Source organism: Danio aesculapii, chromosome 13 (genome assembly GCF_903798145.1).
Source record: "Danio aesculapii chromosome 13, fDanAes4.1, whole genome shotgun sequence".
NCBI classification, from domain to species: domain Eukaryota; kingdom Metazoa; phylum Chordata; class Actinopteri; order Cypriniformes; family Danionidae; genus Danio; species Danio aesculapii.
Genome location: NC_079447.1, coordinates 5,169,323 through 5,192,985, shown reverse-complemented (window position 1 = coordinate 5,192,985; position 23,663 = coordinate 5,169,323). Strand labels below are relative to the sequence as shown.

The following is a 23,663-nucleotide window of genomic DNA, read 5'->3' as shown; positions in this document are numbered from 1 at the left end:
CCACTGTTGTACTCACTCCACTGAAGACATCCATTAGCCTACATATTTAATTTTAAGCGCAAAAATTTTTTCCAAAACTATTTCTAAATTGAGTTCTAATTTCCAGCAAAGGAATAAATGAACAATAATAACTGAGTGTGGTCAAAAAACTGAGTTCTATCCAAACACACATCCTATTTTTATGCCACATATGGTCCAAACCCGACAGGTGGACAAATCTAAACTTGATTTTATTAAAACAAATATAAATATGCTTATAATAAATAATACTGCTAAGAATAATCACATTATACTAATACAAATTGTCATGAATAAACTAAAAAAGCCCCTTAATAATAATAGATTAATTATTTTCGCAACATTTTAATTGTAATTGTAAGTGTATTAAGCAATGTGTAAGCGTTTGGACCTGCATAGGTGCATAACCTAAAGTGCTCTGCGCTGGACTTTAGAGCAGCTTTTAGTTGGTCAATGGTGCAGTCTATTTCAGTTCCTCAGTTCCTCAGAATAGCAACGCGCCAACAATGCACCTTAACACACCTCCTTTATAGACCAGCACACCCATGAGTCCACATAGTGGCACAAATGAATTTGCTATTTAAACAACATGGCACAAAACGTGAAAATTACTGTTGCGCTGGTCTGAAAATAGCAACAAATCGCGCCAAACACGTAATGTTTCTCATAATGACATTTAGAAATTAAGTACTCTGCATCAAGAATCACACCGGCTTTTGTAAACAATTTTTTAATAGATCTGTGAGATTAGTCTTGTCTAAATATAAATATCTTTGTGTTTTCTCCAGCTCAGGGTCTGCTGATCTTCGCTGAGCTCGTCTCTGCTCTGAAAAGGACTCTGGCTCGTTTGCTCGTCATCATCGTCAGTCTGGGCTACGGCATTGTCAAGTGCGTGATGAAAGCATTGATTGGCAGCATCTATGCTATTTTTTTGAGGAGAGTGTGAGATGATTCTGATGTTTCTGTGTCCTCTCAGACCTCGTCTAGGCACCGTCATGCACAGAGTGGTTGGTCTCGGTGTGCTTTACTTCGCATTCGCTGCCATTGAGGGGGTTCTGAGGATCACTGGGGTAAAGTTGACAAACGAGCATTTTTAAATATTAGGGTTTTTTTTGTGCTGGGCAAAGAAAAATTGTGAATAATCTCACCCAAAATAAAAGTTTGTCTTGACACAAGAAAAGTGCGTATATTAAATATATAAGGTCAAGGTGCTCCAGGATTGGCCAACCCAGTCACCAGATATGAACATTATTGAGCATGTCTGGGGTAAGATGAAGGGGAAAATGAATCCAAAGAATCTTGATGAACTCTGGGAGTCCTGCAAGAACGCTTTCTTTGCCATTCCAGATGACTTTATTAATCAGTGATTTGAGTCATTGCAGAGATGTATGGATGCAGTCCTCCAAGCTCATGATGGAGTCAGACACAATATTCATTCTGTTTCCACTGCAGCATGACTTTATATTCTATACTGGACATTATTTCTGTTCAGTGACAAGACTTTTGTTTAAGCACAGTCAGACCTTACTGTCATAGTGAAATAATTAAAAATCAAGGCATGATCATGTTTTATTTTGGTCAAATAAGCGTAATCTAGAGGCCTTTGCCTTTCATATAAGCCACTTCTGATACCAAGTGATCAACAAGAAGTCAAGTTATTATTTGTTGTTCCTAAAACTTGGATAGGCTACAAGAATTTTGTCAGGTAGTGTATAAACCCAATTAATGAAAAATCAAAATAAAGAAGTGTTTCTCCCTCCAGTTAAAATAAACAGATGGTAACAATTTCTTCTATGATCTGCGACACAAAACTTCCTCACAAGTCTGTGATTATGCATTTGTGTGTTTCATGATCCTTTAATTTGGACATTATACTGTAGTTATGATCGTTTATTTGTTGTGAATAATGTGTGTGACTGCTATATTTTGATCTATAAGGGTCGAGATAATGGACCAGCCCTCATCACTTATGTTATATTAGCGGTGTTTGATTCCTCTGCCATCTGGTTCATATCCTTCAAATAGGGCTTCATACCTCTCAGACTGTGACTTTATTTGAAAACGATGTCATACAATAAGGTTTATTTGTGAACGTATTGTGCTGTTTCTAATAGTGACTTTCATTAAGTGTGTAATGTAGTTTTATAATAGCTCTAATAGTATAATATGTGCACTTTATTTCATGGATACAGTCCTATTTTTTAGTCAGCTCAGTTTTGTTTCTTGATTTTTATAGTGGTGAAGGAGGAGCCGTTCCTACTGTTTGCTCTTCCTCATTTTTCCCGCTTCTGTGCGTCTGTGTTTCTCAGGCTAAAGACTCTGACCTGGCCCTGCTAGCCAACATTCCCCTGGCTCTGCTTGACTCCTCTCTGTGTTGGTGGATATCCTTTTGGGAAGCAGTGTTTGTGTCTTTGCCCCTGCATTATCTGTCTGCTGGGCTCTACTGTATTCCTGCATGATGCCTTATTTGTGGGGGATTGTGTTATTTTCTTATTTAACAGTTAGACCTGATTACTTTCTTACCAGGCATGATGCAAAAAACTATTTGCTCACTCATTCATTCACTCACTCACTCACTCAATCCATCAATCACTCACACAGTCACTCACACAGTCACTCACACAGTCACTCACACAGTCACTCACACAGTCACTCACTCACTCACTCACTCACTCACTCACTCACTCACTCACTCACTCATTCAGTCACTCACTCAATCAATCAATTACTCACTCACTGTCACACACTCAATCACTCACTCACTTACTCACTCAATCAATCACTCACTCACTCACTCAATCACTCATTCAATCCCTCAATGACTCATTCACTCACTAATTCATTCACTCATTCACTTATTCACTCAATCACTCACTCTATCGCTCCTTCACTCAATCACTCACTCATTCAATCCCTCAATGACTCATTCCCTTACTAATTCACTCATTCACTTATTCACTCAATCACTCACTCACTCGCTTCTTCACTCAGTCATTCACTCAATCATTCAATCACTCATTCACTCACTCAATCACTCTTTCACTCACTCACTCAATCAATCAATTACTCACTCAATCACTCAATCAATCACTCACTCACTCAATCATTCAATCACTCACTCAATCACTCATTCGCTCACTTATTCACTTACTCCATTCATTCATTCACTCACTAGTTCATTCACTTATTCACTCAATCACTCACTCAATCGCTCCTTCACTCAATCACTCATTCGCTCGCTCACTCAATCACTCACCTAATCCCTCACTCACTTATTCGCTCACTCAATCACTCTTAATCACTTACTCAATCACTCACTTAATCACTCGTTCACTCAATCACGCGTTCACTCTTTCACTCATTCGCTCACTTATTCACACTCGCTCATTCGCTCGCTCACTCAGATTCACTCATTCACTTACATATTCATTCGCTCGCTCGCTCAATCACTCATTCATACACTTACTCACTCAATCAATCACTCGCTCACTTTTTCACTCCCTCACTCATACACTTATTCACTCATTCATTCACTTGCTCACTCATTCATTTACTCACTCATTTATTGATTCAGTCACTTATTAATTCACTTGCTCAATCACTCTTGCACTCGCTAATTTATTTGCTGACTCATTTACTTATTCATTCTCCCATCCACTCGCTCAATCACTCATTCATTCACTCTCTCATTCATACACTTACTCATACACTTGCTCGCTCGCTTACAGATTCACTCATTCACTTACATATCATTCATTCATTCATGGGCTCGCTCAATCACTCACTTATTCATACACTTATTCACTCAATCATGCACTCGCTCACTCATTCACTCAATCATTCACTCATTCATTCACTTATTCACTCCCTTACTCATACACTTATTTACTCATTCATTCACTCTCATTCATACACTTACTCATATACTTTCTCGCTCGCTTACAGATACACTCATTCATACACTTATTCACTCATTCACTCAATCACTCACTCAATCATTCACTCACTCACTCATTCCCTTTCTTACAGATTCACTCACGCGCTCATTCTCTCAATCACTCATTCACTCACTCTCATTCACTCACTCACTCACTCACTCATTCATTAACTCACTCAGTCACTCAATCACTCACTCAATCATTCACTTATACACTCATTCACTTATCCACTCATTCACTTACATATTCATTCACTCGTTCGCTCATTACTCCCTCACTCATGCACTTATACTCATTCATTTACTCACTCATTTATTGATTGAGTCACTTGCTCACTCAATCACTCTTGCACTCACTAATTTATTCGCTCACTTATTTTCTTATTCATTCACTCACTCGCTCAATCGCTCATTCATTCACTCACTCGCTCGATCGCTCATTCATTCACTCACTCACTCATTCCTACACTTACTCATACACTTGCTCACTCTTACAGTTGCTCATTCACTTGCTCACTCATTGACTTGCTCGCTCATTCATTCACTTGCTCACTCATACATTTACTCACTCATGCATTTAGTCATTAATTTATTCACTCACTCATTCATTGACTCACTTATTCATGCCCTCAATCCCTCACACTCACTAATTCATTCATTCGCTCGCTCAATCACTCATTCATTCACTCACTCATTCATCGACTTGCTCACTTATACGGTTGTTTGCTCGCTCATTCACTCACTCATTCAGTCACTCACTCATACTCTCACTCATATTTACTCATTCATTCACTTGCTCACTCACTAAATGTTTTACTCACTTCAATCTCTCATTCATTCACTCACTTACTCACACACTTACTCATTCACTCACTCATTCAAACTCACACATTTTACTCATTCATTCACTTGTTCACTCATTAATTTATTCACTCACTTATTCATTCACCCACTTATTCGCTCAATCACTCACACATTCTCAGTAAATCATACATTTCCTCGTTCATTTACTTGCTCACTTATTCATTCGCTCGCTCGCTCACTCACTAATTAATTAACTTGCTCATTCATTCACTTGCTCATATACTTACTCCCTCATTCACTCACTTATTCACTCATTCACTTTTTCATTCACTCATTCATTCATTCGTAGAATAATATCTATGCATGTGTGGGATGCTGCTGATTTCCATTTAGACAGTAAAGTTTTGACATATTAAATCTTTCTTTATCATCAAATCATCATACTAGAATAATCTTCATATTATTCAAGGGATACTAAAACTATAGAAAAGTCAGCGCTTTTGTCAAAGGAATTAATTACTAATAACAATTACTAATAACATTACCAAATCGCTTTTTTTTTAAGCAAAATGCTTGTTTTAAAATATAATCAAACTTTTAAATGCAATAATAATCAACACAGCCAGTGTGCATGCTTTTTGGATATATATTTTATCTAGTGTATTAGGATACTTGCTAATTTAATATGGTCTGTGATCACTGATAACGTGCAACAGGTTATGCACAGAAATCAGCTTAACAATAACCCTTATCTTTTGTTCCTGTAAGCCAATGTATGAGACATTTCCTTGACAATATCCCACATATTTGTCAGTTTGGCACAAACCATTAAGACTCTAAAACTCAGAAGAAACCCAGTGAAGTTGTCTTTGTACAGACACTTCACCAACACACTCATCTTCGCTGTTCTGGGTGAGTTTGACGCATGGACTATCAATAAACAGAGCTCAATAAAGAGACCTGGTCATAATGAGTTATATGTGCTGTATTTCAGCTTCAATCGTTTTCATGGTTTGGACGACAAAGAAGTTTCGGTTAGCAGACTGTCAGGGGGTGAGTATCTGAAAAAGCAGAACATTCGACTCTTAAAAGGATAGTTCAGCCAAAAAGGAGTTTCCTACTAATTTACTTACACACAGGTCATCCAAGATGTAGACTTCTTTCTTCTTCAGTACAACATTAAAGAAGATTTTAAGCTGAATCTGTGAATCTTGGTGATTCGTATAATGGCAGTGAATGGTATCCGGTAGGGATGCTCATTTCGGTTATTTTTGCCAACTGACAACTGCCGCTCGTTTACCGAATATTAATGGTTAACTGGTCAGATTAATATTAAATTATTAATTAATAATAAATAATAATTGACGTGTCTATTTTGTGTCTGACACATTAAGTATTGCATTTTAAAATACTGATTTATTTTAACATGAGAACAACAGCATACAGAATATATTAACAGCAGCACATCTTCAGGCACCTGCAGTGTTTCCAACAGCATAGAAAAACAGAATAAACTAAATAAAAAGAATACAATAAATAGTCCTGCCCTAGATATTTTTTTACTTTAAAGACAAGTTTAGATTACAAAATGAAAACTCTGACTGAATCCTTTTTAAGAACCAGCATATGCTGTACTTTTTCTTCCGTCAAATAAAAATAGCAGGCTACCTCAAATCAATGCTCCATGGAAAATTTGCATTTAATAATTGGAAACCCGCCTCTGCTTTCATTTGATTGAAGAATGGAAAAAACGCAACTGACGTCACATGCTTTTTCACACACATGCTTTTTTCAACAATGACATACAAGGGCGCCGCAAAACGCTCGCAGCCATTAGTAAACCATTCAAAAGATGCCCCTTTCAACGCTAAAAACGTGTTCTCTGTAATCTGCCCCTTATGCAGCCAAACTTTAAAAATATATATGATAATATTTTTAATCGTTTAACTGATACCATTAATCTGGTAAAAACACACCCTTTCGGTTAATGGTTAATAATCGGTTATTATGAGCATTCCTAGTGTCCGTTTTTTAGATTAAAAATAAACGCATACAAATGAGTCCAAATCAATGTGATGCTAAACCATCAGTTCATGTAATGCTGTGTTCACACCAGACATGGCACGGATGAATAAACCGTGCTATTTGCGCATAAATAGACACGTAAACATTTTGAGTTTACTCACTTCATTTGTGCGTGAAATTCCCTTCACAATAGACGTGGATTCGCATCATGGTTAAGGCTACTGTCTGCCTAGTGACTCTAGCTTTGTTGCTAAACGGCTAACATGGATTATATTGAGAGAATAGCTGTGCTTTAGGAAGGCTGAAAAACAGCGTATATTTGTTCGGCGCTTTGCCCAAGTCCACTAGATCCTTTCAGAGGTGCACCCAGCTCTGTGAGTTCACCAACTCCTCCCTAAACTATACCTGGATGATGGAAGCTTTCAGCGGTGGTCTGACTGATCCGAGCCCAGTTTGATGAACTGTTGTCGGAGTCTGCATAAGGATTTCTCCTCAGGACACCAACAACAGGCACATTGTCATAATCACGCCCCTACAAGAGCAAGCTCCTGATCGGTTAACGCAGTGCAAATGTCCGGATAAAGTTCAGATTTTGCAACTCGAGTGATTTGCGCATTAAGCACGTCAAACGCACAAAACGATCGACTTGTGGCGCTTCATTCGCACGAATCGCACCGCAGGATGTCTATTAGCGTCTTTGCATTGACTTCACATGTAAATCACTCACGCTTGATGCCTCAGCCACATCTGATGTGAACCCAATGTTAGAAATTGACCATTATTTACAATATTATTAGCTGTAATCCACATCCTGGTCAGGATGCCTGGTCTGCTAATTAAGCAGCTACAGTACTGCACAGTATTCATTATTATGAATATTTAATATTGTTAGCCACTTTAAACATTATAAACAGTTTGAATATTAACACTGCACTGTGTTTGCATGTTAAAAAAGAAAAAAATGTCAACGTTTAAATTAAAATGTGCTTTTAAAAGTTAATTAAAAATATCACTGTTCTTAAAGTAAATAGAAAACCGCTGTACTTAAATGTAAAGTATTATCATATAGTAGCCTATTCATCAAAACCTAGAAATGTTCTCTGGACCTCATAAATATAAGCTATATGTCATCATATTCATATATCAACTTTTTTGGTCAATTTTGAAATATATGATGCATGTATAGATGGCTTATTTGTTAATATATGATGCATGTATAGATGGCTTATTTGTTAATATATGATGCATGTATAGATGGCTTATTTGTTAATATATGATGCATGTATAGATGGCTTATTTGTTAATATATGATGCATGTATAGATGGCTTATTTGTTAATATATGATGCATGTATAGATGGCTTATTTGTTAATATATGATGCATGTATAGATGGCTTATTTGTTAATATATGATGCATGTATAGATGGCTTATTTGTTAATATATGATGCATGTATAGATGGCTTATTTGTTAATATATGATGCATGTATAGATGGCTTATTTGTTAATATATGATGCATGTATATCTTTGAAATCTAAACATTAGCTTGTATTTTAGATATATGAATTGGATTTACAAATTTAAATCAGAAATTAGGTCCGTTTACTGAACATTAAAGTAGGCGATTTGTGTCAGAAAAGCAAGTGATTAAACCATACCTGTCAACATTGGGATATAAAAATACACCCCAAAACATCTGTTACAGGTATGGGGAGGAAATTAGCTTCAAATGACAGAATACATAATAAACATTAGAAAATTAAAAATAAAATAAAAGGTTTAGCCTATTAAAATCAATTTACTGTTCACATCGGTGTTATAGTACGCGTCAAAGGGTTAAAAGTGTGTTCATATTTTTACTTTAATTATTCAGCGATTCCTCCATGTCCCACTAAAGGAAGCCTGCGTACCACTAGTAATACACGTACCACAGTTTGAGAACCACTGTCTTAAACAATTTAAACTAAAGTATTCACACTCGAACCTACCCGAACTCCAATCCTAACAAACCATACATCAACTGAAAGATTATTTATTCACCCTGTATAAATCCCAATTTTATTACAAATTGACAAAAAAATGTTCACTTATGACTGGTTTTGTGGTAAAGGGTCACATATTTCCATTATACCATCATTAAAACAACAGATTTAATGTTGGCCTAAATCTTTTGCACAGAACTGTATGTGTTTATTTTTTTAATCACCAAAAACCACAGATTCAGCTCAAAATCTTCTTTAATGTTCTACTAAGGAATAAAGTCACCTACATATTGGATGACCTTTGGGTGACTAAATTAACAGTGTGAGCCGCCCCTTTAATTCATGTGTGTTTATGAGCAGGACTGGATGGAGCTGTGGGTGGACGATGCTTTCTGGAGGTTCCTCTTCTCTATTATTCTGCTGGTCATCATGTTTCTGTGGAGGCCGTCTGCTAATAACCAAAGGCAAGCAGACTCCTCTTGAGAAGATCATCTTTTATCTAGTCTTCACTGTTCACATTGTAGAGCATCATCTTAAACAGATGTGTTTGTGTAGGTATGCCTTCACACCGCTCATTGATGACTCCGATGATGAGGAGATCGAGGAGTTCCTGGTGTCTGCAAATATTGGTCAGTCTTGTATCATATATACAAAAGTCAGAATTATTAGCCCTTTTGCTTTTTCAAATATTTCCCAAATGATGTTTAACAGAGCAAGGAAATTTTCACAGTATGTCTGATAATATTTTTTCTTCTGGAGAAAGTCTTATTTTTTTTTTTTCGGCTAGAATAAAAGCAGTTTTTAATTTTATATAAAACATTTTAAGGTCAATATTATTAGCCCTCTTAAGCAATGTTTGTTTTGGATTGTCTACAGAACAAACCACTGTTATACAATGACTTGCCTCATTAACCTAGTTAAGTCTTTAAATGTCACTTTAAGCTGTATAGAAGTGACTTGAAAAATATATAGTCTAATATTATTTACTGTCATCATGGCAAAGATAAAATAAATCAGTTATTAGGAATGAGTTAAATAAACTAGTATTTTAAGAAATGTGTTAATTTTCTTTCTTTGAAAAATGTACAAGGGGCTAATAATTCTGACTTCAACTTTATATATTATTTTTGTTTAAATGATGTTTTTGGGGTTATTTAAAATGCTTTTTTCATTCTCAGCTGATGGGATAAAGTTGAGAGCAGCTAAAACAGAAACCAATGGAACAGTGAAGCCTCCAGCAACTAATCCGGTCAGTGATAGTATGGGAATCAACTGTTTCTAAATAGTTTGTATTATTATTATTGTTATTATCATTATCATCATTATTAATATTGTTGTTGTTATTATGATTTAATTATATTTTTTAAGTATACATTTACAAATGAAACCTCAAAACCTTGGTGTCTGATTTGTTTAATACTTCTTTTGTGCAAGTATGCATAAACTGATCAAAAGTGAGAGTAAAGTCTTACATTGTTCTAAAAAAGTATTCAATGAAATTTAGTTTTGGACATATATATATATTGTTTTATTTATTTATTTATTTTTATATATGTACATGCATACATTCATTCATTCATTCATTCATTTATTTTCCTTCGCCTCAGTCCCTTACTTATCAGGGGTCACCACAGCGGAATAAATCGCCAACTATTCCAGCATATGTCTTACGCAGCAGATGCCCTTCCAGCCACAACCCAGTACTGGAAAACACCCATACACTCTCACATTCACACACACTCATACACTATAGCCAATTTATTCAATTCTAACTCCACACAGAAATGCCAACTTGCCCAGCCGGGACTCGAACCAGCGACCTTCTTGCTGTGAGGCGACAGTGCTAACCACTAAGCCACTGTGATGCCCTTACAACTGTTTAATAATAATAATATTCATAAGTGATTCTTGAGCATCACCTTATCATCAGCATATGAGAATGATTTCTGTGTGATCTTGTGTCACTCAGCAAGAATAGTGATGCTGAAAATTCTTTTGCATTAAAGGAACAGGAATAGTGTTACCATTTTGTTTATATATATATATATATATATATATATATATATATATATATATATATATATATATATATATATATATATATATATATATATATATATATATATATATATTTGATCAAGCAAATACACCCTTGGTGAGCAGAAGAGACAAGGGTTGCATGGTTTACCGGTACTATGGTAGAATTGCGATAATATGGCTCCAAAATACTGGTGGTGCCACTGGTGCAAACGGTAATATCGTCATTAATGGTTTATCTACAATAGATAATGTTGCATGGTGAAAAGTCACTAAATTGCTCACACGTTTGTTCAACATTAGATTATTTTATTTTAATAGTGCATGGAGCCCTTTAAGGTTGCAATACTGTGTAGAGTTTTTGCCTTTTTGGTAGCCTATTGCACGCTTTCTAATGCTTCAGTTCGAACATACATCTGAATCATTCATTTCTGTTCCTGTTATTATGATTCATTAACAACCGCGACTCTCTTTAAAAGACCGACTCACAAAGTGAAATTTTGAATGACTTTGGATTGTTCCCTGATAAGACTGGAAAAAAAATAGATCAAAAACCCAAAATAGCAACAGGAAACGCTGAAACATTTTTGGACCACTTCATGTAGCCTAATTTTGTTGGAAAAATGCTCTTTTTGTAACAAAGTTCATTCTGTATAATTTGTATGTTTATTTTAATGTATTTTTGTTGGTCAGTTATCTGTAAAATTAACAAAAAAAGGAATACATTTTAGGTGAAGTGAGGTGCAAATAATACTTATTGGCCTTAAGGGGATTATGAATTAAATTAAAGTAGCCCTATTATAACAAAGTATTTCTGACAATTTATTATATAATTTGAGTTATCAGGGTTTCCGCAGGGTCTTAAAAAGTCTCAAATTTAAAAAATCTAAATGTAATGCCTTAAAATGTCTTAAATTCACTGTTCTAGGTCTTGAATGTCTTTGCACAGGTCTTATTTTCCCGATGTCCATGTAACTCTACATCTAATGCTCATTTAAATTCTTTTTTGTTGTTGTTGCTTGGTTTTCCTGGTGTTGTAATTCTTTATTTCACTAGTCCAAATGTAATTAGCGGTTTTACAACTGCAAATGAGACCAACATGCAATAGCCAATCAGCTTTCTGTTATTAAACTCAGTGCGCGCGGATGTGACTTCATCGTTGTGTTTGCGGGGGTTCACTTTGGGTGCGCGCGACAGCATTTCGGCTGGAATTAGCTTACAAAATTTTTTAGACTAGAGCGAACAGCGCAGCGCCGCATTTGATTTGAGTTGAATATGAAACACTTTGAAGAGATTTTGTCTGAAACAGGTACGACTGTTCTGACATCTTTATGATCCGTCCATGCGTGGTCCAGATGACCAATAGTTCTTGGATAGAATTTGCAACAGCTGTGGGAAAAGAGGAAAGTTTTTGTGAAAGTTTGGAAAAACCTGAGTAATAAGTTTGTTAAAACCAAAAAGAGTCCATGGCAAAAGTGGACACCCAGGTGGATTTAATATTAGAGAATATATTTTTCCACTATTCATAGGTTTTACCCTGATTTATATATTACAATTTTGAATTTAAAACAATTGAATAGTTACAAACTAAAATTAAGTAACATTATTTCTTTGATAACTGGAAAGGAATATTTGAACCTGTCACTTTACAATATACTGATGCCCAATTTCTAGGCTTTATTGGTGATAATGGTCAGGAATGTCAGACCAATACTGCCTTTTTAGCTAATAAGAAGAGGACAGACACTAGCCAGACAGTAATGTGTGAACTGTTGAGTGGGCAGAATAAAAAAAATGTCATTACTTTTAGTAAGTGTACTTTTTTTTGCTTTTATTCTTACTATAATAAAAAATATAATTGTAGAGCAACACATGTTCTGTTGTCCTTAATATTTAACTTTAATAGGTAGAAATGTCCGAGATATGAACAAAAGCAAGTGATGCATCAAAGTTTGACTTAAAAAATCTTGAATGGTTATAAAAATCTTTATAATCATTATAATAAATTATAAAAAATAATAATAAACAATTAGTTTAAAATTCTTTAATGATATGACATAGTTCTAGAAACTTCCTACTTCTCTGTTTATCCGTCTGGTTTTACTGTCTGTTTCTTTTGACCGGCCCCTGTCATTTAAAAGAATATCTCAATGGCGAATGCATCAAGTATAAAAGCCTCGTCCGTTTCGTGAGGTGCGCCAGGCGAAAGTATAAACCAACCCTAAGATGTTTGTTTGTTTTTTCTGTCGTTCAATGTTGCATCTAATCTGTCTTTAGTACTGTTCAATTTGAATACATTTATTTTACCACTAATTTAGTGATTTTGCATTTTCTCTTTATGTGTTTGCTTGTTTTTGATCTTGTGATATAGGTCTTAAATTTAATACTTAATGGTCTTAAAAAGGTCTTAAAGTCTTAAATTTGACATTATGATATCTGCAGAAACCCTGGTTATGAATTACAGTATCGCAATACTAATCATGATAGCTGGTATAGTATCGAAAGATTAATTTACGGTATCGCTACAACCCTACTAGAGACCTTTATATAAAAGGCTGATCAAATGTTAATGTTCAATGTTCTGTAAATATTGTGTTTATTATTGCCTGTAATAAATTATATAAAATAAGTCAATAACATATTTGATTGTTTCAGGATGAGGATTTGAAGTGGGTGGAGGAGAATATTCCTACCTCTCTGACTGATGTGTAAGTCTGTTTGACAAAAACATGCAGACTGCCCTCTGCTGTTACGTTGTAATGTATAACAATTCGCATCTGTCATTTTTCAGAGCTCTTCCTGTTCTTCTCGACTCAGATGAGGTATGTTAGTTGCATAGATCTTTACTTTATTGGGGGTGGAAAAAAAAATCTACATAAACATTTTATTTAAAGTGCATATAAGGCATAAATAAATGGCTAGTATTCAGAGAAAATGTAATAGACATAGAGCCATATACTTGATCTGTTGTAAAAACATAAGCAGCCTAAAGCACTGTCTGCTGTTTACAAACGTTCTAGAGCATAGTCTGCTGTTAGCATAATTAGCCTAGATTCTGTCTATTGTTTAAAACTAGCATAGAGTGCCATGTGCTGTTAGAAAACTTGCCTAAAGAGTCGTCTGCTGTTAAATGTAGCCTAATGTGGTGTCTGCATATAAAAAAAACTAGCATATAGTTCCATCTGCTATTTGAAGCAAGCCTAGAGCGCCACCTGCTGTTCAAAACAAGTTTAGATTTCCATCTGCTGTTAAAACTAATCTAGAGTGCCATGTGCTATTAAAACAAGCCTAGGTTGCTGCTGTTAAAGCTAATGTAAAGCGTTGTCTGCTGTTCATAACTAGCCTAGAGTGATGTCTGCTGTGCAGAACAAGCCTAGATTACCATCTGCTGTTAAAACTAGCCTAGAGTACTTGCAAACTAGCTTAGAACGCCGTCTGCTGTGGAAACTAGCTTAGTACAACGTCTGCTGCTGAAACGAGCAGACCCGCAGAACCACACACGTTTAAGGCACACACGATCTAGGCAAACCATACATGGTAACTTGCTAACTCCTTAGGAGCATTATCACCACCTATTGAATTTCACAAATATGGCTTCCCATTTCAGTCATTATTATATCGTAACGATCATTTTAACATCTCTGCCGTTTCTGAACTCAAATTATGTAAATAAAAATGATTGGTTAAACACTTATGACTTTATTCATGTGTCCACATTCACAAAGAAAACATAATAGACCATCTAATTGTAGAATTAAGCGCAATAAACTAATTCAGGATCTTAATATTATCATACTTGGTTAAAATCGCTTCGTTGTAAAATATAAAAAGCAAACAATAATGTGTCACATTAAAATGAATTACTATAGTTAATCATTTAAACAATATATAATATAGTTTATATATATATAGTTTAACTAATTATAAACTACTATCTTCTACTAAACGGTAGCAACTTTTAGTAATATATATATATATATATATATATATATATATATATATATATATATATATATATATATATATATATATATATATATATATATATATATATATATATATATATATATATATAATTTTTTATTAATTATTAACAGTTAATTTGTTTGTAGTGCTAAATTTGTTGCATCTATAATTACAGCAAATTACCAGCCAGTACTTTATGGTTTAAAAACAATATATTCCTTACTATAAATTACTGTAGTATTTAATGTGGGAAATCATTAATAAAAAGTTAATAGAAAATCAAGCAAATAAATACTCTTAAATCGCTTGAGTAAAATATTAATATAGTGTTATACATTTATTACATGTAAAAAGATTATTACATATAAAGGTGTATTCTTGCCTATATTAATTGCTATTATTTGTTTCATGGTAAATTAATATATAAATTAAACCAGTCCAATTTAGATCTTTCAGCAAGGCCAGCAAACGAGTATCTGCGATATTGACTCTGTCAGACAATAATGACTGAACATCTATGATGACTGATTGAAAACTGTTCAGTTTATTATATTGAATGGCGATCGGAAACAACGCTCCCCATTCGCCCGTCTCGATCACAATATTTGTGAAATAGTAAACACAATTATTTATTGTGTACAATATTTATCAACAATATATATAAAATTATATTGATGACGATGTTCGAGAAGACGTTAATAACATTAACATCTGTCGTAACCATGTATGGTTTGTCTAGATTGTGTGTGCTGGATTGTGTGTGCCTGAAACGTGTGTGGTTCTGCTGGCCTGCAGCTGGATATTATTGGCTGAAACTAGCCTAGAGCGCCGTCTGCTGTTGAAACTAGCTTAGAGTACTTACAAACTAGCCTAGAACGCTGTCTGCTGTTCAAAACTAGCCTAGAGCGCCGTCTGCTGTTTAAAAACTAGCCTAGAGCACCATCTGATGTTAAAAACTAGCCCATAATGATGTCTGCTTTTAAAAATGAGCCTTAAAGCAGCTCCTGCTGTTCAAATCTAGCCTAGAGCACTGTCTGCTGTTAAAATCTACCCTGGAGCGCTATCTGCTGTTAAAAACTAGCCTAAAGCAACTCTGCTCTTCAAAGCTAGTCTAAAGCGCCATCTGCTGGTAAATCCCAATCTCAGAATAAACTTTGAAACAATCCATGAATCTATTCACATCTATTTTTGTCATGACAGGCCTAAATCTAAATAAGATATGTGAATCAGACTCTGCAGCAGTGTTATAAATGGGTGCGTTTTGTGTATCTTTTACATATTCACCTATCATAAGCTGTCTGTTTCTCCTATAGGAGATCATGACCACCAAATACGAGATGTCTAAAATGGAGTGAGTTTGAGGAATGCTCGAGATCCTCTGACGGAGATCTGACCCTCATAGAGCCACAGACTCGGACCGTTTTCTTCCTGCTGCGGTTGGTTGGTGGATTTTTGAGTTGATTGAAGGAATCCTGCTGAAGGTGCAGACATATTTTAGCTGGTTTAGACGCCATTCTACCTGAACTCTGTGTGAGGCGTTAACTCTTGTTTTCCCGAAACGTCCTGAAGACTGTAACGTCGTCATCTATGTAAAAAGAGACAAGTGTTTATGTTTCTAATGACATACTTGTCAAAATTGTGTGCGGCGATAATGTGTTATTGGAATGGATTAAAATGGGGTTTTGTTTTGCGTGTGTATGTGTGTGCTGGCGTGGGTCTTGAAAAAACACTAAGGAACATGGTAATACTTGAAAGGGTGTTCATAAGACTGTCATGAAACTTTTATAATCTTATAACAACTGTTATAACAACTTATAAAAAGCTTATAACAACTGTTATTAAGTGTCAATGGCACAGTTATGTCATTTTAAATGACATTGTTTTTATAATGACAACTTGACATAAATACATCACAACCAGTCTTCATCTTTGTTATGACAACTTGTCATAAATCCGTCATAAACATGATTGTCAAATAGAGCATTTGTCTGCTGTTCAAACCTAGCCTAGAGCACTATCAGCTGTTCAAAAGTAGCCTTGAGCATCATCTGCTGTTCAAACCTATCCTAGTGTGTCGTCTGCTATTCAAACCTAGCTTAGAGCACCACCTGCTATTCAAATCTAGCACCATCTGCTGTTCAAAACTAGCCTAGAGCGCCATCTGCTTATAAAAAAACTAGCTTAGACCATCATCTGTTCAAAACTAGCACAGTGTTTGTCTGCTGTTCAACCCTAGCTTAGAGCACCACCTGCTGTTCAAATTTAGAACCATCTGCTTTTACAAAAACTAGCCTAGAGCGCCATCTACTTAATAAAAAAACTAGCTTAGACCGCCATCTGCTATTACAAGAAAGCCTAGAGCACCGTCTGCTGTTCAAAACTAGCCTAGAGCGTTGTCTACTGTTCAAACTTAGCCTAGAGCACCATCTGCTGTTCAAGCATAGCCTAGAGCTCCATTTGCTGTTCAAAACTAGCACCATCTGCTGTTAAAAACTAGCCTAGAGCACCATCTGCTTATAAAAAACTAGCTTAGACTGCCATCTGCTATTAAAAGAGAGCCTAGAGCGTCATCTGCGGTTCAAAACTAGCACCATTTGCCGTTTAAAACTAGCCTTGAGCGCCATCTGCTTATAAAAAAATTAGCTAAGACCACCATCTGCTATTAAAAGAAAGCCTAAAGAACCGTCTGCTGTTCAAAACTAGCCAGAGAGCGTTTGTCTGCTGTTCAAACCTAGCCTAGAGCGCCATCAGCTGTTCAAAAGTAGCCTAGAGCATCATCTGCTGTTCAAACATATCCTGGTGTGTTGTCTGCTATTCAAACCTAGCTTAGAGCACCATCTGCTGTTCAAAACTAGCCTAGAGCACCATCTGCTAATAAGAAACTAGCTTAGACCGCCATCTGCTATTAAAAGAGAGCCTAGAGCACCATCTGCTGTTCAAGCATAGCCTAGAGCTTTATTTGCTATTCAAAACTAGCGCCATCTGCTGTTCAAAACTAGCCTAGAGCACCATCTGCTTATTAAAAACTAGCTTAGACTGCCATCTGCTATTAAAAGCAAGCCTACAGAACCTTCTGCTGTTCAAAATTAGCCTAGAGCTCCATCTGCTGTTAAAACTAGCACCATCTGCTGTTATATAGATAGCAGCGCTATCTGCTTATAAAAAACTAGCTTAGACTTACATCTGCTATTAAAAGCAAGCATAGAGCACCGTCTGCTATTCAAAACTAGCCTAGCTGTGTTTGTCTGCTGTTCAAACCTAGCTTAGAGCATTACCTGCTGTTCAAATCTAGAAACATCTGCTCAAAACTAGCCTAGAGCGCCTTCTGCTTAATAAAAAAAAATAGCTTAGACTACCATCTGCTATTATAAGAAAGCCTAGAGCACCGTCTGCTGTTCAGACCTAGCCTAGAGCACCATCTGCTGTTCAAGCGTAGCCTAGAGCTCCATTTGCTGTTCAAAATCAGCGCCATATGCTGTTCAAAACTAGCCTAGAGCACCATCTGCTTATAAAAAAACTAGCTTAGACTGCCATCTGCTATTAAATGCAATCCCAGAGAACCTTCTGCTGTTTAAAACTAGCCTAGAGCGACATCTGCTGTTAAAACTTAGCCTAGAGCATCATCTGCGGTTCAAAACTAGCACCATTTGCTGTTTAAAACTAGCCTTGAGCGCCATCTGCTGATAAAAAACTAGCTAAGACCGCCATCTGCTATTAAAAGCAAGCCTAGAGCACCGTCTGCTGTTCAAACCTAGCCTAGAGCGCCATCAGCTGTTCAAAAGTAGCCTAGAGCATCATCTGCTGTTCAAACCTATCCTAAAGTGTCGTCTGCTGTTCAAAAGTAGCTTAGAGCACCACTTGCTGTTCAAAACTACCCTAGAGCGCCATCTGCTTATAAAAAACTAGCTCAGACCGCCATCTGCTATTAAAAGCAAGCCTAGAGCACTGTCTGCTGTTCAAAACTAGCCTAGAGTGTTGTCTGCTGTTCAGACCTAGCCTAGAGCGCCATCTGCTGTTCAAACCTAGCCTAGAGTTCCATTTGCTGTTCAAAACTAGCACCATCTGCTGTTGAAAACTAGCATAGACTGACATCTGCTATTTAAAGCAAGCCTAGAGAGCCGTCTGCTGTTCAAAACTAGCCTAGAGCATTTGTCTGCTGTTATAATCTAGCCTAGAGCATCATCTGCTGTTCAAACCTATCCTAAAGTTTCGTCTGCTGTTCAAATCTAGCCTAGAGCATCATCTGCTGTTCAAACCTATCCTGAAGTTTCATCTGCTGTTCAAACCTAGCCTCTAGTGCCATCTGCTGTTCAAGTCTAGCTTAGAGCTCCACCTGCTATTCAAATCTTGCACCATCTGCTTTTCAAAACTAGCCTAGAGCGCCATCTGCTTATAAAAAACTAGCTTGGAACGCCATCTGCTATTAAAAGCGAGTCTAAAAGCAGCTCCTGCTGTTCAAAACTAGCCAAGTTAATCAAAACTAATGACAGTTGTTATAAGCATGCGTAAAATCTCATTCACATTCATGACATCATGTCATGATTATAAATGTTTAATAACAGTTTTATGAACCCCTCTTCAAGTATTCAAGTGTTAGCAGATGTTGACCAAAGCGTCCTCTACGTTTCCATTAAGTTGTCGCTGACTGTATATAAAGTGTTATTTTCCAATATTATGTCTGTAAGTTCAGCACATGATGTGAATAGTACTAGCGATTTGTATTTGCTTGAGTTTGTACAGGGAGTAATTTAATTGAGGGATGAATCAATGATTATGAACTAATTTGTATGGTTTGTTTTGTACAGAGCCCAGATCAACTTACTGAAAGAAGCACAGTTCCCCTCAGAAATTGATATTAAGTTATTTGTCTCGTCTTTCAAACCTACATGCCGTTATTTGTACCGTGAAGCACAAAAAGGAGAGGCTTTGAAGGAAAATGTCTCAGTTACTTGTGAATTATACAGCAAAATGTGAGCCATCGTTGGCCAAAAACCTGTATTTTTGTTGCATTTGCTTCTATTGTGCAGTCTAAAACCTACTTTTTGGACACAAGATTGGAAATTAGTGCAACGTATTTACATTTTTTTTTAATGAAGGATTTTATTTTATTTACTTTGCAAATATGTAGCATGAAGGCTCGCAGTTATTGCATTACATGGTAGAAAAAAGGTAACACTTGATGGGGTGTTCATAAGACTGTCATTAGACTTTTATAAGTATGACATCATAAATATGGAGGCAAGACTTTATGCTTGCTTATAACAACTGTTATTAAGTGTCATTGGCTCAGTTATGACATTTAAAATGTAAAGAGGACATTATTTGTTATGACAACTTGACATAAATACATCACAACCTGTCCTCATCTTTGTCATGACAACTTGACATTACAAAACTTGTCATAAATCTGTTATAAACATGATTGTCATTAAGCTGTTATAAGTGTGTCATGAATTCTATAACATCGTCATTAATATTTTTTAACCTCAACTTCAGTAGTACAAGCTGAATTTGTTATTAAAATGTCATTAAATATTAATGACGCTCTTAAAATGATTTGACAGAGTAATGACACTTTAAAAGAGACATTTTAATGACAAATTAACTGAAAACCTGATCGTAAAAATATTCATGATGCATTTATAATGCCTCTTGACAATCATGTTTATGACGGATTTATGACAAGACAATTTCTGTCAAGACAAAACCGGTTATGATGCATTTATGTCGCTTAATTACACGTAATAAAATCTCATTCACATTTATGACGTGTCATGTCATGATTATAAAGGTTTTATGACAGTCTTATGAACACTCCTTCAAGTAAAGTGCTACCAAAAAGCGTAGTTATATGGTTTAATCAACTTGAAGGTGAGTAAATGTTCAATTTTGTGTGAAGTATACTTGTAAGTCATTATTCTTTTGTTTTTGAGGAGAAGTGTGTGTCTCGATCACTCTGTAGATGCACACTGAAGCCTTAACATACGCTTCGTTTTGCTTCAAATGCTTCAGGGGTGTCCAAACTCTGTCATGGAGGGCCGGTGTCCTGCTTATTTTACTTCAAATCCCAATTAAACACACTTGAACAAGCTAATTAAGCTCTTTGGTATGCTAGAAACTTCCAGGCAGGTGTGTTGAAGGATGTTGGAGCTAACTATACAGGACACCGACCCTCCAGGACCAAGTTTGTACACCCCTGCTGTAAATCATTTTGCCTTTTCTGCTCTGGACATTCTGTGACAGACTAAACAACGTGTGGTTTACTATTAGTGTTGCCACGATACTGGAATTCGATACCAATCGATACTGAAATTTTAAAAACGTCCATTTCCTGCGAACATTTGAGCACGTTCTTAAACAACGCTGATTTGCCATTGTGTTCACATGCTCAACAGAAATGACTGTGATTGGCTGTGGAGGTCATCAGTTCACCGAACTCACCGCTGTTTACTAAGTGCAACCAAAGATACAGGAACACTGGAGCGTTTTAAAGCTGCGATTCATCAGTGGATCACTCGTATGTCAGCTTATAGACAAACCAGCTGATCGACGTGACTTTGAAGCGCTCCAGTGTCCCTGTATCTGTGGTTTCACTCAGTAAACAGTGGTGAGTTCGGTGAACTGATGACCTTCACAGCCAATCACAGTCATTTCTGTTAAGCACGTAAGCACAATAGCAAATCAGCACTGTTTAAGAACGTGCTCAACAGCGCTCAAATGTTCACGGAAAATGGACATTTTTAATATTTCAGTATCAGGACAACACTATTTATTATGCTGTACCACATTGAACAGAATGACTGTTCAACCTCATGATGTTTTCGTATACATTTTTGCATTATTCAGATGGAAAATACATCAGATAACTTCAAAATTGTGTATGATATAAAGCGCACTTTAAGTGAATGTGATTTCCTGTGGTGGCATGCAGTGATGGGCTTAATTTATCTGCATGTTGCTGACCTTGTCCTTCATATTTCTGTTTCTTCATAAAACTCTTTAATTTCTGTGGTTTTCTTTGATTATTATTTATTTGTTAGCTTATCCATCAGACACTGTTCAAAGAGCGCAGTTGATGTCCCGTAAAGCTCAGGTCCTGTCTGTTTTCTGTCTACGTGCTTATTTATCCACCTTTCATACACTTTAAATGATGTGGGTTGCAATAAAGACTCTTTATTACAGTCGAAATGTGAGTTTGGAAGCGTTGAGTTGTTCAGTGTTTTACTCTGTCATTATTTGTGTACAGAAGGTGTTTGATAAGATTGACCATGAATGGTGTCATTATTATTTTGTCTGATCTATAAAAGATAAATCTGTTGGTAGAGGTCCTAATTTCTAATACAATCTCTCTTGTATTTTTCATTTTGTTTTGTTTAGAAGTGTTACTATTCTTCACCGTTTCCTGTAATACACACTTAAGGTGAATTTCTACCTGGACAGGAGCATGAGTTTCTTTTAAGGCTAAGTTTAATTATGCTTATTAAGTCTAATCAAAAACCTTAAGAGAAACCAGGCTCAATTGGGCACGACCATTTCTCCTCTGGCCAAACTTCTTGTGCAGAGCTGCAGTCTAGGTGCTGGAGAACGCTGGACATCCTTTGTGAAGAAGCTGCAGGTGTTAGTTGGTCACCGGCTGGCCCACGAGATCAATGCATGACTCGTCTGTCACTGGGGTCTTTCAGGAATCAGTCTCATGCTCTCCACTTCTCCATGACCACCACAGCATCTGCTCAGGATACGGCCGGGTCCAAGATTATGGATGCCTTTGGAAGTCCTCTATGGTTGGCACCATCTCTTTTTTTATGTGTTGTCCTTGAGGTCCTCGATGGTTGGCGTCATCTCTTAGGTTTTGGATCACATCAATGGTGCTGCACAATCTCTAGAGGCCTCAGGATGAGTAATTTTTACCTGGACAGGAGTATGAGTTTCTTTTAAGGCTAAGTTTAATTATGCTTATTGAGTCCAAGCAAAAACCTTGAGAGAAACCCGGCTCAGTTGGGCACGACCATTTCTCCTCTGGCCAAACTTCTTGTGCAGAGCTGCAGTCCATACGCTGGAGGCTAGAGAATGCTGGACGTACATTGTGGAAAAGCTGCAGGTGTGACAAGGTCACCGGCGGGTGTTCAGGCTGGCCCACAGGATCAATGCGGAGACTCGTCTGTCACTGAGGTCTTTCAGGAATCAGTCTCATGCTCTCCACTCCTCCATGACCACCACAGCATCTGCTCAGGATATGGCCGGGTCCAATATTATGGATGCCTCTGGAAGTCCTCTATGGTTGGCATCATCTCTTTTTATGTGTTGTCCTTGAGGTCCTCGATGGTTGGCATCATCTCTTCACAAGTCTTGGATCACATCAATGGTGCTGCACAATCTCTAGAGGCCTCAGGGTGAGTAATTTCTACCTGGACAGGAGTATGAGTTTCTTTTAAGGCTAAGTTTAATTATCCCTATTAAGTCTAAGCAAAAACCTAGAGAGAAACCGGGCTCAGTTGGGCACGACCATTTCTCCTCTGGCTAAACTTTTTTTGCAGAGCTGCAGTCTATGCGCCGGAGGCTGGAGAATGCTGGATGTCCATCGTGGAGAAGCTGCAGGTGTGAGAAGGTCACCGGCGGTTGTTCAGGCTGGCCCACAGGATCAATGCGGAGACTCGTCTGTCACTGGGGTCTTTCAGGAATCAGTCTCATGCTCTCCACTCCTCCATGACCACCACAGCATCTGCTCAGGATACGCCCTGGTCCAAGATTATGGATGCCTCTGGAAGTCCTCTATGGTTGGCATCATCTCTTTTTATATGTTGTCCTTGAGGTCCTCCATGGTTGGCATCATCTCTTCACAGGTCTTGGATCACATCAATGGTGCTGCACAATCTCTAGAGGCCTCAGGATGAGT

At 36.8% G+C, this 23,663-nt stretch overlaps 1 protein-coding gene across 1 annotated transcript in view; it reads left to right on the top strand.

Moving 5' to 3' along the window:
* Window positions 1–21,958, top strand: part of tmem87b (transmembrane protein 87B) — a 38,640-nt gene extending 16,682 nt beyond the window's left edge. Inside the window, exons 10-20 of the mRNA XM_056471423.1 lie at window positions 807–906; window positions 995–1,088; window positions 2,328–2,403; window positions 5,567–5,671; window positions 5,754–5,812; window positions 9,128–9,231; window positions 9,323–9,396; window positions 9,946–10,016; window positions 13,460–13,512; window positions 13,596–13,626; window positions 16,084–21,958. Coding sequence (XP_056327398.1) covers window positions 807–906; window positions 995–1,088; window positions 2,328–2,403; window positions 5,567–5,671; window positions 5,754–5,812; window positions 9,128–9,231; window positions 9,323–9,396; window positions 9,946–10,016; window positions 13,460–13,512; window positions 13,596–13,626; window positions 16,084–16,125 — 809 coding nt within the window. The 3' untranslated portion in view covers window positions 16,126–21,958. The remainder of the gene's footprint in view (window positions 1–806; window positions 907–994; window positions 1,089–2,327; window positions 2,404–5,566; window positions 5,672–5,753; window positions 5,813–9,127; window positions 9,232–9,322; window positions 9,397–9,945; window positions 10,017–13,459; window positions 13,513–13,595; window positions 13,627–16,083) is intronic.
* The last annotated feature ends 1,705 nt before the right edge of the window (window positions 21,959–23,663 follow it).